General features: G+C 41.2%; 1 protein-coding gene across 1 annotated transcript in view; it reads right to left on the bottom strand.

Moving 5' to 3' along the window:
* The window catches only part of LOC117303192, a 20,385-nt gene extending 6,647 nt beyond the window's left edge, over positions 1–13,738 (bottom strand). Inside the window, exons 1-17 of the mRNA XM_033787328.1 lie at positions 13,412–13,738; positions 12,400–12,519; positions 9,799–10,004; positions 8,752–8,878; positions 8,465–8,642; positions 7,817–8,001; positions 6,972–7,199; positions 6,399–6,542; positions 5,629–5,835; positions 4,933–5,098; positions 4,190–4,395; positions 3,924–3,928; positions 3,127–3,611; positions 2,510–2,730; positions 1,704–2,111; positions 1,057–1,207; positions 273–458 (exon numbers count right to left, since the gene is read on the bottom strand). Of these exons, the coding sequence (XP_033643219.1) occupies positions 273–458; positions 1,057–1,207; positions 1,704–2,111; positions 2,510–2,730; positions 3,127–3,611; positions 3,924–3,928; positions 4,190–4,395; positions 4,933–5,098; positions 5,629–5,835; positions 6,399–6,542; positions 6,972–7,199; positions 7,817–8,001; positions 8,465–8,642; positions 8,752–8,878; positions 9,799–10,004; positions 12,400–12,519; positions 13,412–13,738 (3,550 nt within the window). The remainder of the gene's footprint in view (positions 1–272; positions 459–1,056; positions 1,208–1,703; positions 2,112–2,509; positions 2,731–3,126; positions 3,612–3,923; positions 3,929–4,189; positions 4,396–4,932; positions 5,099–5,628; positions 5,836–6,398; positions 6,543–6,971; positions 7,200–7,816; positions 8,002–8,464; positions 8,643–8,751; positions 8,879–9,798; positions 10,005–12,399; positions 12,520–13,411) is intronic.
* Between the last annotated feature and the right edge of the window lie 348 nt (positions 13,739–14,086).

Raw genomic sequence — 14,086 nt, 5'->3', positions numbered from 1 at the left:
TTTGCTATTTCTTAAGGAGTTTCTAAGGGGCTTCACAAGGAATTTGTGTACAAAGTCTTTGAGGGATCGTTTACTACAGAGACGAAGGAAAGAACAAACAGGAATGTGTGAACTTATGGTTTTTTTTTATTACTTGAAGTACAGGGGTCGATTTCCCAAAGAGTAACAACTAGTCCTAGGAGATATAAAAAAAAAGATGGTTAGTCCTATGTCGAGATAAGACTCGTCCTAACTCTTTGTGAAATCCACCCCAGGAACTATTTTAAACCTACGGCGGACGTTCTTGAGTTCAGTGTCGTACATGTCGACGATGTCGCCGATCTTGTCCGTCAAGTCTTTGTTGCATTCTTTCTCTTCGACGATCAGGATCACGTCGGCTGATTTCTGGATCTGCTCAGCCTCGGAGAGAACTCTAATCTCGTCCTGGCCGTACTCGCCAACTGGAGAATCACATACAACTAGAGGGGAAGAGAAAGCAGAGAAAAACTTACTGACCATCTAATAAAATTTGACAAGTACTTAATCACTATTTTAATAATAGGTTTTCTTGGTCAATTTCAGCAAATGAGAAGCCAATTTAACCAGCAAACTATTCTAGTTAGCACGAAATTGAATGCTGCTTAAATTGGTCATTCAATTTCGTTTTGAGCTTGGGCGTATACTTTCTATAATGTCTGTTGTTGTGTAACAATTCTTGTATTACACTAACATGGTCAAACTATGGGTGCGTTCGATTAGCTTCACTGGTCGACCCCAGTGTGCCCCCGGTATGATCGAATGGCTTTGACGTCATTCCAGGGGCTCACCCGCGTCAGCCCTCAGTGCCCTGCTTGTGGAGTAGGTCCCTAGGGGCTGGTCTGGGGTGCATGACGTGACCACTAGAGGGTGAGTGATCGTTCGATTAGCTCTTGTCAGGGGCTCGCCCGAGTGAGCACCGCGGGGTCGACCCAAGGAAGCTAGTTAAACTCACCTAATACATTCACCAACAGTTGTTTATGTCCAAACAATTTGATAAGGAAAGTGCTAACTGTCCGGTGAATGAGCATATTGACTTACCACATGACTTGGGCACAGTGATGCCGACCATCATTCTGTTGCACTCGTTGACGTAGGCCTTGACCGAGACGCAAGCTGCCTTCTTGCGATCATCGGCTGTTAACTGGCACATGTTGCTAGCACACATGGCGTAGTATGGTGCAGGATCCACCTAGTAACCAGAGACAAACAGCAATGAAACTAGGTTAGCATAAAGAAAACCAGATTAACTTGTTAAATAACCTATAACCAATAGTTTAATCGGGTCAACCTGACGAAACCAATGTAGAAATATAACCAGGTTAACATGATGAAAACTAAGTTAATATGATGAATACCAGATTAACTGTTTGAATAAACCAATAAACATAATATAACCAATAGTTAAATCGGGTCAACACAATTAAAACAATGTTATTTTGTACCTATTAAAACAGGTTTAAAACTTCTATGAAACCTTGGTCCTGTGGTCCAGTGTGAATTTCAAGCCATGTATTATTTAAACTACTGTCCCACCACCAAAAATTTCCGGGCCCATGTAAATATTCAGCCCCAAGTGGGTTTGAACACTGTTTCTAATCCAAATTGTGGCATTGGGCCTTAGTAAATTTTGAGCCCTGAATGAATATGAAAGTTGAGGTTGTCGAGGTGAAACAGTAACCACTTACCACTCCGAGACACTTGGTCAGAGTAGACACCTCATTCAAGAAGTGCTCAGCGCACACAGCATTCTCCTCAACATGTGGGTCCTTGTTGCATTCTGGAAGACTATCGATCTCGGATCCAGCGCAACGCTTTCCAACCTTCCAGCTGCGGGTGAACTCATCCAGATGGCGAGACATATCGCCCTCGCTGTTGGTCATGTCGTCCAGGTCGTTGTAGTTGTAGGTGCCGAGGAGACCTGCCGTCTTGCCGTAGTACCAGCCGCTGATGTCTACGGTGCAGATGTCTTGGGCGATCTCGCAGGTGATGGTGACGCCATTGGTGTTGTGGATGCGGATGCTGTTGATGTAACGCATGACGGTGGTGTGTCCATGTTGGAAGGGCATCTCCAAGAATTGCTTGCCATGGGAAACCTGCAAAGGTTAGAACGAAAAAATAATCAATTGATTAAGAGGCCCTCTCTTCTAAATTGACGAAAACATATAATTGAATAGGAAGTTAATCAAGGTAACTCGAGTATTACAAGGTGCCATGGTGTAATTAGATCAAGAACACCAAAACAAAATCAGAAACACGGTTACCCCCTTCACAGTCCGCAAGGATGTAGGCACGGGTATCATCCACTAGAAGCCCGGCTGGTAGACCAGAATGCACTAACTTCCAAACTTTTTCAAAGCAATTATTGTTCAGTGCCTCGTTTAAGTGTCACGACCGGGATTCGAACCCACAGTCTGCTACAGACAACACCAGAGCTTGGGTCCGGTGAACTAGACTGTTGGGCCACGACACGCCTTTCCTTTTTATTACTTACAGTGAAGTCTTGCTTGATCTCATACACATCGGTGTCATTCAAGTACAGCACGATGCTCTTGCTTCTACCGCCAGCAGTCAGGTCACGTTCATAATCCACAACAACGGTGAAGTTTCCGTCGATGAAATCGTGGGCAAGGAGGTAGCTGCAGCCACTGCTGAAGTCATAGTGGGTGCGATCGTAGGTCATGAAGTGGTTGGAGCCAATAATCATGCCATTGGCTGTGGAGTTATGGAATAAAGATGAAAACAAATGTATTAACAAAATGTATGGCAGCTTTGTTGATACATGTGTTTTATATATCTAGGTCCGTTATTTCTAATGACTTTTACGTTTGTCAACCAAACTAGATCCGCCTTAAAAAAACCTGCCTTGAAATAAGACGCTTTACAGATAAAAAGAAGTATAACAAGCAGCCAATAAACAAATCAAAATATGCAAAACAACAGCAAGCATAATCAGAAACAGGATTTCCATGAACCCCTTCCCCCCCAAACCCAAAAAACCCAAAACAACTACAAAATAAAACTCATGGCGTCCTATGACGAAGGAGGAAGGAAGAACCATTATCTCCCAGAAAATGACTTATTTTGCCCTGATTTTTAAAGGAAGCTAACCTTCATGTGGAGGAAGCCAGTTGATGGGGTTGAGGTACACCTTGCTGAAGTGGACAGCATTCCACATCCTCCTCTCCATCTTAATCTTCTCTCCCTGAAACCACGCCGTGAAGTTTCCCTCGCGGTACAGCAGCATCGGCTCCGACAACATCAGCTCGTACATGCTGCGCAGAGACCCATCGGCCATCCTGATATCACCCAGTGTGTTCTTGGAGCGTTCACGCACTTCGGCGATCATCTCCTGCAGACGCTGGGTCATCTCGACCCGGCGGTAGGACTCGGGCGGGGTCTGGAGGCTGTGAAGCTCAGCGGGGAGGTGGTAGAGGACGATGATCTCACCGTTCTCGATGTCGTACTTGATGACCTCGTACATCGGATACTTGAAGTAGTCCAGGATGTCAAAGTTGTACTCTTTCAGGGTAGCGGCCATCTTCTCTTGGATGCGCAGAATGTTTTCATTGTTGGCTTCACTGAGCCAGCTCAATCTGAATGCAATTAAACGATTTATGAACCATTAGATATCGGCATGTAATCAGCATTCTCCCTTTAGGCACTGGACACATAATCCCAATTGTCAAGGAGCAGAATTATCACGTTGTGTATCCCAACAAATGCATAAAATTACAAATCTGTAAGAATTCAGACTCAATTGGTCATCAAAGTTGCAAGAGAACAAAAGTAGAAAACACACCTTTAATGCACAAAATATGTGCTTTCAGATGCCTAGCAAAGGCTTCAGGCCCAACGCCTTTTAATATTAGAGTGAGAAATGGCCTCTTTCTCAAAAACTATGTTACATTAACTGTAGAAGGAGCCGTTTCTCACAATGTTTTATACTTTTAACAGCCCTCTCTTTTTGCTCATCTGCTACATGAACTTTAGAGGGAGCCGTTTCTCACAATGTGTTATACTATTAACAGACCTCTCCATTGCTCACTACCAAGTAAGTTTTTATAACAACAATTATTTTGAGTAAGTACTACATTTTTTTGTAATAAATATATATATTTTGATTAAAACGGTTCCCTGCAGTATTTAGTTGATTGATAGCTTGACCACAAACCTCTCCCTTGATCTCATTGAAGACAGCGATCAGCCTCTGGACATCTTCTGACTCTCGGATCTCCTCAAACTTGGCCTCCGCCTCCTGACGCCATTCCCCTACCGGGAAGCGTTCCTTTAGCTCCTCCCACTGCTCGGTCAAGTCTGCGTAGAATGCTGACCCCTTGAAGCTAGCCTCAATCTTGGCAACCATGGCGTCGACCTCCTCTGCAATTAATCCAACAATAAATAATATAGTTGGGGTTTGAAACAAAGAAAAATAGAGTGAAGCTAGACATGAACCAACGACCTCCGGATTAACGTGACGGCTCTCTACCAAGGCAGTTAGCAGCCTGCAACATAGAGCCACAATGACCTCGGCCAGCGAACAAAAGTCTTTGACTTTTTGGCAGAAAAGCTTAGAGGCCTTAGAGAAAAACCCTTGTGGCACTGGAGAGAACCAATGTACTATTCTACTTACATATGGCAGTAGCTGGGGAATTGAACTAGTGTCGTAGTGGTGAGAGGCGAGTGTGTTGTCCACAAAAGCCAGGCGTGATATTCATCGAGTGCAAGGGCACATAACATTGGATAAGCGAATAATCAAATGGTCCTCATTGGAATTGAACGCGCACATTGACTTCTAATGAACACGCACGCCCACAGCTATGTTGTAGGGCTGGTATTTGAATGATAATGTCAAATTCAATACGCTCTATAAATCTAGAAGTTTTTTGAAGAAACCTAGGGGAAAATCTATTGCACCTTTTGTTGCAGTCCAGAGTGTCTCAATGCTCTGCACCAGCTCTAATCTCCTCAGTCTTTCCCTGGTCATTGTGGAGAGCAATGAGTCCTCAGAGAGGACGGTTTCACCTCGAACATCCTTGATAGACGTCAGGAAAATGTTTTTCTCTGCGATAGGATCCTCTCCCTGAAATGACAGTAGATTAAGTACACAGGATAAAGAAGTGGATGCGACATAACGAAAGGGCATTTTAACATACAAGGCGTTTTAACATACAGTATTTCCTGCAAGATGTGGGACTACATTTGAATTAGGAGACCTAATCCTTAGCACTATGTACAATGGCACAATATGCTGTCGATTCAGCCAGGAACAGCTTTTCTTTTTGATAAGTGCACTGGGTGCTTTTACATGCGTTACACAACACACAGGACCAGCAGCTTTAAGTCCTGTCTGAAGGCACACAATGGTCTTGCTTAAGAACACAAATGTCCCCACTGGGGACTTGAACCCACACTCTGCTGATCAAACACCAGACACTCGGCCACACAAATATCACAACATGGAATCCACACAGAGGTTGAATTCGGTGCTCTTAACCCCTCCGATGCAAATGTCACAACTGGGACACAAATCCACACTCTGCTGATCAGAAACACCAGAGTTTGAACTCGATGCACTTAACCCCTGCGGCCAAGACACTCCCAAACACTAACCTCTGTATTATATTTGGGTTCATACACCTCAGGTTCTGCCTCGAGCTCAGGGATGAGGAAGTCGTCTCCGTAGGGGTGGCGGATCGGGAAAAGCAAATCCATCTGGCTGTTGTGTTTCTCAATCAGGCTCTTGAATAAATCCTTCAGTTCCTTGATCAATGGTGTGATGTTATTCTTGTAGAAGGATCTTACACGTTGGTTTGTGGCCTGTGTCGACAGGAGAAACATAGTATGAACATAAAATAAAATAAAAATATTGGATTTGATTGAACGAAATGTACATATTGTTTTGGGGGATATTAAGTGAAATTAACAGTTCTTAGTTTGGGTATTGCTTCAGTTTAGGGCTGTTAGACCGACAATAGACCCTACTGAATATGACGTCACCATTCAAATATCTGCCCAACAACATGGCGTCTGCGAGCGTGTGCATGTGCCTGTGTGTACGTGTGCCCATACTTATACATTGTATATCTATGGCGTAAGCCATTGAAATCAATGAGGGGAATGCTGCATGGTGCATTGATGTACGAGTCTAGATCTCGAAATTTTTGGAAAAATACTTTCTTCTCGTTAACTACTTCAGAGGGAGCCATTTTCTCACAACCTCTCCCCATTACTCGTCACCAAGAGTAAGGTTTTACGCCAGTAATTATTTTGAGTAATTACCAATAGAGCCACTACCTTTACAATGTGAAGAGTATTTCAAACGAAAGCAACAAAAAATCAAATTATCAACATAAAAAAAAATTGAGGGAAATTATTCTTACGTCAACATATTCACTGCCATCAAACTTCAAGCTTTCTGCTAATGTTGAGAATCTCTCCCTCAGACGGTCCAGCGTGCTTCTCAGCTCCTCGGTGGTTTCCGATGAGTCAATCCTGAACTGCTCCCAATACTCGGCCCACTTGGTCTGGTAATTTAAAACAGAAGGAATTTTATTTTATTTAATACCACTTGGAGACCATAATTCAGTATTTTTTTACTGCAGTTGTCTTTTTATAAAACAATATTAATAATTTTATACAGCCCTGAGCTGCCATACAGAGCTACATAGTGAAAAATAATTTTCGCACATAAAATCAACCTCTACCCATTTACATGTACTCCGGGGTAGAAAAACAATTATAGAAAAGCATCTTGCACAAGGGCACAAGGGCACAAGTGCCTTAACCGGGATTCTGTTGACAATAAAACTAACTGCAACTCAGTGAAGCTCAGTGAAACTCAGTGGAACCTCAGTGAAGCTCAGTGAAGCTCGGTAAAGCTCAGTGAAACTCAGGGAAGCTCATTGAAACTCAGTGGAGGTCAGTGAAACTAAATAAAATTTAATAAAACTCACATTAGAGTGTTCTCTCACGGCGCTCCAGTAGGTCTTAAGATCCTCAATCTTGACACCAAAACGTTGCTTTATATCGGCCACGATGGCGTTGTAGTCGGCGTTGCTCTGGATGAAGTCATCCCTGGAGGTTTGGAGGAGTGCAGACATGGCCTCTCGGCGCTCCAGCATCAGGTTGCCATTCCTCTCGATACCTACACGGATGTCGTGCAAGACCTGAGCTGCTTTCCACTACGAGTTCATGAAGAGAATACAATCATTGATAATAATAATTTATATTGGATTAATAGGCATTCGAGTCACAGTGGTAAGGTTCACTACAAACACAGTGGCAACAACCTGTTAGGTGAACCAATTGTGTCACCAAACGACAATTCACATAAACATAACTTACTTAAGAAACATAATCAGACATCAGTGAACGCTCCTTCAATCCTTCAGCGTGAGTTTTACTACATTGTGCCAGAGGCATATTTTCCACAACGCATCTCAGGAATAAAAAAAATTGTCGCGACCAGCATTGTAGTTGCGACTATTTAAGGTGCAACTAGTCGAGTAGTTAATTCCACTAGTTGCCCAGGGGCTGATTTCACACAGAGCCAAGATTGATCGTAACTTCAAATCAATCGTAGTTGCTTAGTAAAGTGTAATGTCACAATGTTAAGTGTGATGTCACTATGTAAGTGTGATAGCACTATGGTGATACTGACAATTTGTCTTGCGATGGATTTCATTGCTTTGTGAAATCGACCCCAGGGCCTAATGCACAACCCATGGAGCAACAGTAAAGGACTCACAATCGACATATTTTTTTGAAATAAAAAGAAAGAAAATGAGGTAATACTTACATGGACAAACTCCGCCCACTCCGGCCTCCACTCAAGCTGAGTTCGGAGGATCTTAGAGGTCTGAAGAGATTCAACGAGTCTTGCATCGACGGTGTACTTCCCTTCAATCTCAGAGTCCAAGAGCACAAAGAGAGCGGTCTCGTTCATGTAGCCGGCTTGGAAACGCATAAAGTCTGCAGGTTGGTCTGATAACAAGTTCAAAAAAGCAAGGCAAACATACTATAAATCACAAGGAAAGCTGATTTAATTGGTGAAATGTATACAACTTTTTTTTTCTTCAAATAATGGATTAGTGAGAAAGAAACAAAATATTAAAATATAATCAACAACAATGGAAACTGACTGGATAAAAAATTGTTAAATGATTTGGGGGACTGGACAAAGAAAGATTTATTAAAGTGGGACCAATGACCCAACTACATATAGACTGGCAACATAGGGCTGAACAGCTCAAATAAAGATCACCGGCTCCTTAATCTGGAGGTTCCACTTTTAGTAAATTTATCTTTGTTAAACCCAAAATCAAAAACATTTTTCTTCTAGGTGATGTATTTCTTTCAGTAGGAAACTTAAACAAATACTATGTCCACAGACTAAACGGTGTCTATCAGGAATGGTCAGACAGTAGGAGGGTTATCGTAAACTGACCTGGGTTGATATGGGCAATGTAAGAGATCTCCTTTGATTGGCTGTTGAAGTCAACCATAGACCTCATGTCTTTTCCATCCAGACTGTTGACCATAGTCACCCTGTAGATCTGATGCTCGGCGTAGGAGCGGTCTTCAAACTGACCGGTGAGGAGCATCTCATGCATTGGATTGTTGGACTGTAGCGAGAGAGCACAAACAAATTACAATAGATTTCAGAACATCTCACGATTTGGGGGAATCATTTTTATCATTTTTTGGTGATCTGGTCAATATTGCTCTACTTACAGTGATGGAGTATTTCTTCAACACTTTGTCCCACTTAATCTCAAAGGTGTAAGGTTGGACGTCTTCAGCGAGAAGGGCTTCTCCTTCCATACCCAGAACAATGGCCTTGTTGTTGTTCAGGAAGTTACTGTTGGAGGTCGGAGAAGGGAGGAAGAGTAGGCAAAGTTGAATCAGTCATTGATATAGCCTCTAATCAAAATAACCGAGCATCCCCAAACAAATCACAATAATAGTACTAGATTCTTAAATAGCGCTTTAACACGCCTCTAAGGGGCGTATGGAGAGGGCCAAATATTTCGTCCTGCAAGGTATGTGGAGCTACGTGTTTAAGTATTCCTTTAAAGCACCATGTAATGGTTTACAAGGTGCTGTGGCACATTAAGCAGCCAATCAAACCACGAACACAGGGGTGAACCCCTTCTCTCTTCGATAGGTGCACTTGGTTCTTTTACATGCCTTACACAACAGGATTTTTGTGCTTTGAAATAAAATAACGAGCACAGGTCCTAATGGTGTGAAATGCCACTGTCATTGAAACACTTAAGGAGGAATTTTTCTTATTCACACTTAAGACCACTCCTCATAATTACAAGCACGCTGAAAATACGTAACATTAACAGCAACAAATAAAATAAACAAAATACATGTACACAATACAATGTTAACCTTGAACCAATAGTTTGAAAGAGTCCCATTTTCTTGTGAAAATTAACAGTGGAATCATTGGTGATGGAGATGTATTTATCCAAAGTAAAATAAAGCTTTAAATCCAGTTTTAATAGTGCAAGGGAGGGTCTATTCTCACTCATTTTCATTTTATAGGTATGGAATCGACACAAAAGAAGGATCAGATTAAGAGCACTCCAATATTTTGTTGTAATACCAAAAAGGAAACACTTTTTGCCAACATAGAAAAAGATTTGATGATATCACATATCGAAACCAACGGTTTGTACATGTTTGTTCACAAGCGCCTTGAGCGCCACTGAGCAGTTTGTAAGAAGCCATTATTAATAATATGTTTATGATTCTTATTAATAAACTTACAAGGCAGTGGACATGTCCAGTCCGGTAATGGGATGACGTACAGACACATCCAGATCATATCCGACACTCTCTGATGAACTTGTATTCTGGATTTGCAGCATGGCTTCCACCAACTTCTGTTCGTCCTCGCTGTATTTTACAACCAGACTGGTACTGAAGATGGTGTTTTCAAGTTGGACGGCTGCGTCCAATGTAGCTTGGATGTCCTGCAAAACAACATTTTGTGATGCGATCAAGCTAAATGAGTAGTTTGTGGAGTGACTTAGAACGAGTTACTCATTCTAACCTAGGACTAGCCATACGTTGATATCTCCTAGGACTAGTCCTAACTCTTTGTGAAATCGACCCCAGATACTTAACAGAGGCAACAAAGCCATCATCTCCATTAATTTCTACCCTAAAAATTTACAATTTCCTCATAGGATGCCCCTTACCAAGGAGAAAAATACCTTGATGCCCTTGCCCTTTCAAAAACGAAGCATACAGGCCTGTGATGAGATTGAGTTTGAGACACACAGATAGAAGAACAGTGTGACAAACATAGAGACCATTTAATTATGTTTAAGGCAGTGGACACTATTGGTAATTACTCAAAATAATTATCAGTATAAAACCTTACTTGGTAACGAGTAATGGGGAGAGGTTGATAGTATAAAACATTGTGAGAAACGGCTCCCTCTGAAGTGACGTAGTTTTCGAGAAGGAAGTAATTTTCCACGACTTTAATTTTGAGACCTCAAGTTTAGAATTTGAGGTCTCGAAATCAAGCATCTGAAAGCACACAAGTTCGTGTGACAAGGGTGTTTTTTTCTTTTATAGTTATCTCTTACCTCTGACGACCAATCGAGCTGAAATTTTCACAGGTTTGCATATGCATATGTTGAGATACACCAAGTGAGAAGACTGGTCTTTGACAATAACCAATAGTGTCCAGTGTCTTTAAAACATCTATAAAACAAAGTTGTTAACACATTTTCTTCGTGACTTACCTGATGGTTGCGCCTGGAGAAAGTAAGCGTAGCACGACGGTTATTCTGTCTGGAGTTAATGAGAGAGTATGATCCTGCGAGCATCATGATAGATTCATCCATGTTGTCCATGACATTGATCTGACACACAAAAAAAAACAATAAATTATATAAAGAAGCAGTACAATGTTCTTACAAACTGGGCACTATTGTAAATATAGAAAGGTTTGCGGTAACACCATGTAATGATTATCTCTAATGAGTTGGGGTGGTTCTGAAAGAACCTTTGGTTGAAACTCTACGTTTCGATCAGTATGCTCTGATCGTCTTCTGGAGAAAAAAAAAAAAGAAAAAAAAAAAAGAGAGAAAAAAAAAGATTTTTTTTGTTTTTGTTTAAAGCTACATACAGGGACACATTGCCGTGGATCAGGAAAGTTGGTCTATGAAAAACGCTTGAAACCGTTTGTTTTGAAAGGCATTTTGTGAGAAAGATGTTTTAAAAGTAGAATATATTGATCCACACAAATATGCCTCGAAATTGCGTGGTTTTCCTTTTATTTTGCGAACTAACAAGGTCGGCCAATTTCGAGGCATTATTGTGTGAATCATTCTATTCTACTTTTATAACATCTTTCCAACCATATGCATTTTACGACTAACGGTTTTCAACGGGAAGAAATTGGGCTGGCAGCATCATACAGATACTCTTGGTTGCATTTTGGGGGTCAATGACCCTGTGTGGTATACAATGGTGAGAAACTCAGGTGCGGGAGATCATTTTTTAATCTAGACATCATCCAGCACAGATCCAATTATTGGCATCATGCAATCCGAATTACAGAGAAATCCCTAGGGTCGATTTCAAAAAGCATCCATCGTAAGACAACCTGTCAGCATTACCATGGTTATTTTCATTGTGACATCACACTTTACTAAGCAACTACAATTGATTTGCAGTTAAGATCAATCTTAGCTCTTTGTAAAATCGGCCCCAGATACTTAACAGAGGCAACAAAGCCATCATCTCCATTAATTTCTACCCTAAAAATTTACAATTTCCTCATAGGATGCCCCTTACCAAGGAGAAAAATACCTTGATGCCCTTGCCCTTTCAAAAACGAAGCATACAGGCCTGTGATGAGATTGAGTTTGAGACACACAGATAGAAGAACAGTGTGACAAACATAGAGACCATTTAATTATGTTTAAGGCAGTGGACACTATTGGTAATTACTCAAAATAATTATCAGTATAAAACCTTACTTGGTAACGAGTAATGGGGAGAGGTTGATAGTATAAAACATTGTGAGAAACGGCTCCCTCTGAAGTGACGTAGTTTTCGAGAAGGAAGTAATTTTCCACGACTTTAATTTTGAGACCTCAAGTTTAGAATTTGAGGTCTCGAAATCAAGCATCTGAAAGCACACAAGTTCGTGTGACAAGGGTGTTTTTTTCTTTTATAGTTATCTCTTACCTCTGACGACCAATCGCGCTGAAATTTTCACAGGTTTGCATATGCATATGTTGAGATACACCAAGTGAGAAGACTGGTCTTTGACAATAACCAATAGTGTCCAGTGTCTTTAAAACATCTATAAAACAAAGTTGTTAACACATTTTCTTCGTGACTTACCTGATGGTTGCGCCTGGAGAAAGTAAGCGTAGCACGACGGTTATTCTGTCTGGAGTTAATGAGAGAGTATGATCCTGCGAGCATCATGATAGATTCATCCATGTTGTCCATGACATTGATCTGACACACAAAAAAAAAACAATAAATTATATAAAGAAGCAGTACAATGTTCTTACAAACTGGGCACTATTGTAAATATAGAAAGGTTTGCGGTAACACCATGTAATGATTATCTCTAATGAGTTGGGGTGGTTCTGAAAGAACCTTTGGTTGAAACTCTACGTTTCGATCAGTATGCTCTGATCGTCTTCTGGAGAAAAAAAAAAAAAAAAAAAAAAAGAGAGAAAAAAAAAGATTTTTTTTGTTTTTGTTTAAAGCTACATACAGGGACACATTGCCGTGGATCAGGAAATTTGGTCTATGAAAAACGCTTGAAACCGTTTGTTTTGAAAGGCATTTTGTGAGAAAGATGTTTTAAAAGTAGAATATATTGATCCACACAAATATGCCTCGAAATTGCGTGGTTTTCCTTTTATTTTGCGAACTAACAAGGTCGGCCAATTTCGAGGCATTATTGTGTGAATCATTCTATTCTACTTTTATAACATCTTTCCAACCATATGCATTTTACAACTAACGGTTTTCAACGGGAAGAAATTGGGCTGGCAGCATCATACAGATACTCTTGGTTGCATTTTGGGGGTCAATGACCCTGTGTGGTATACAATGGTGAGAAACTCAGGTGCGGGAGATCATTTTTTAATCTAGACATCATCCAGCACAGATCCAATTATTGGCATCATGCAATCCGAATTACAGAGAAATCCCTAGGGTCGATTTCAAAAAGCATCCATCGTAAGACAACCTGTCAGCATTACCATGGTGATTTTCATTGTGACATCACACTTTACTAAGCAACTACAATTGATTTGCAGTTAAGATCAATCTTAGCTCTTTGTAAAATCGGCCCCAGGTAATAATAATACATATGACATCAAAGCAAAGGACTCACGTCAAAAGTAGCCATGTCTGATAGTTCGTCATTTTGCCTGAGGACGACTCGGATCTCCTTGGGGAGAGGCTCCAGGTTCATTGGATGGATCAGGACAATCCTGACCTGGTTCCTCTCTGTCGTCAGCGCAACGCTGATCATCTCATCATCGGTCAGCTCACCCCACAAGAACGCGGCTTCACGCGACTGGATTGCCTCTTGGATCTCACTGCCGAAGCGGAGCTTCATCTTGCACAGGGCCGGGTACTCGGTCAACTGAGGGAAGGTCAACTGGAAATCCGCGGTTTTCTTGGGGCTGTTCTTATCCCAGTTGCACATCAAGTTCATCTGTTTACATACAGTTACCTATTCGCCATTAACCGGATATTCGAATAATTCGCCCAGGTCTCCACTTATACAACGGGAAACCAGCCATAGATTGCAATACATTGTGTAAGAGTTTAGCTGGTCTCTACTCTAACAACGGGAAACCAGCCAAAGATTGCAGTACACAGTCCATAAGAGTTACCTATTCGCCATTAACCGGATATTCGAATAATTCGCCCGTGTACTAGTCAAATTTTGCCCTACAAAGCAACAAGTCTTGTGTACTTGTCAAATTTTCAAATTTTACACTAAAAAGCAACAAATTTTGCCCTAAAATGCAACAAGGCTATAGCCTTGTGTACTTATTAC

The sequence above is a fragment of the Asterias rubens genome, chromosome 2, assembly GCF_902459465.1.
Source record: "Asterias rubens chromosome 2, eAstRub1.3, whole genome shotgun sequence".
Taxonomy (NCBI): domain Eukaryota; kingdom Metazoa; phylum Echinodermata; class Asteroidea; order Forcipulatida; family Asteriidae; genus Asterias; species Asterias rubens.
The sequence above is the reverse complement of the archived record's forward strand: the minus strand, read 5'-3'. Positions and strand labels throughout refer to the sequence as shown.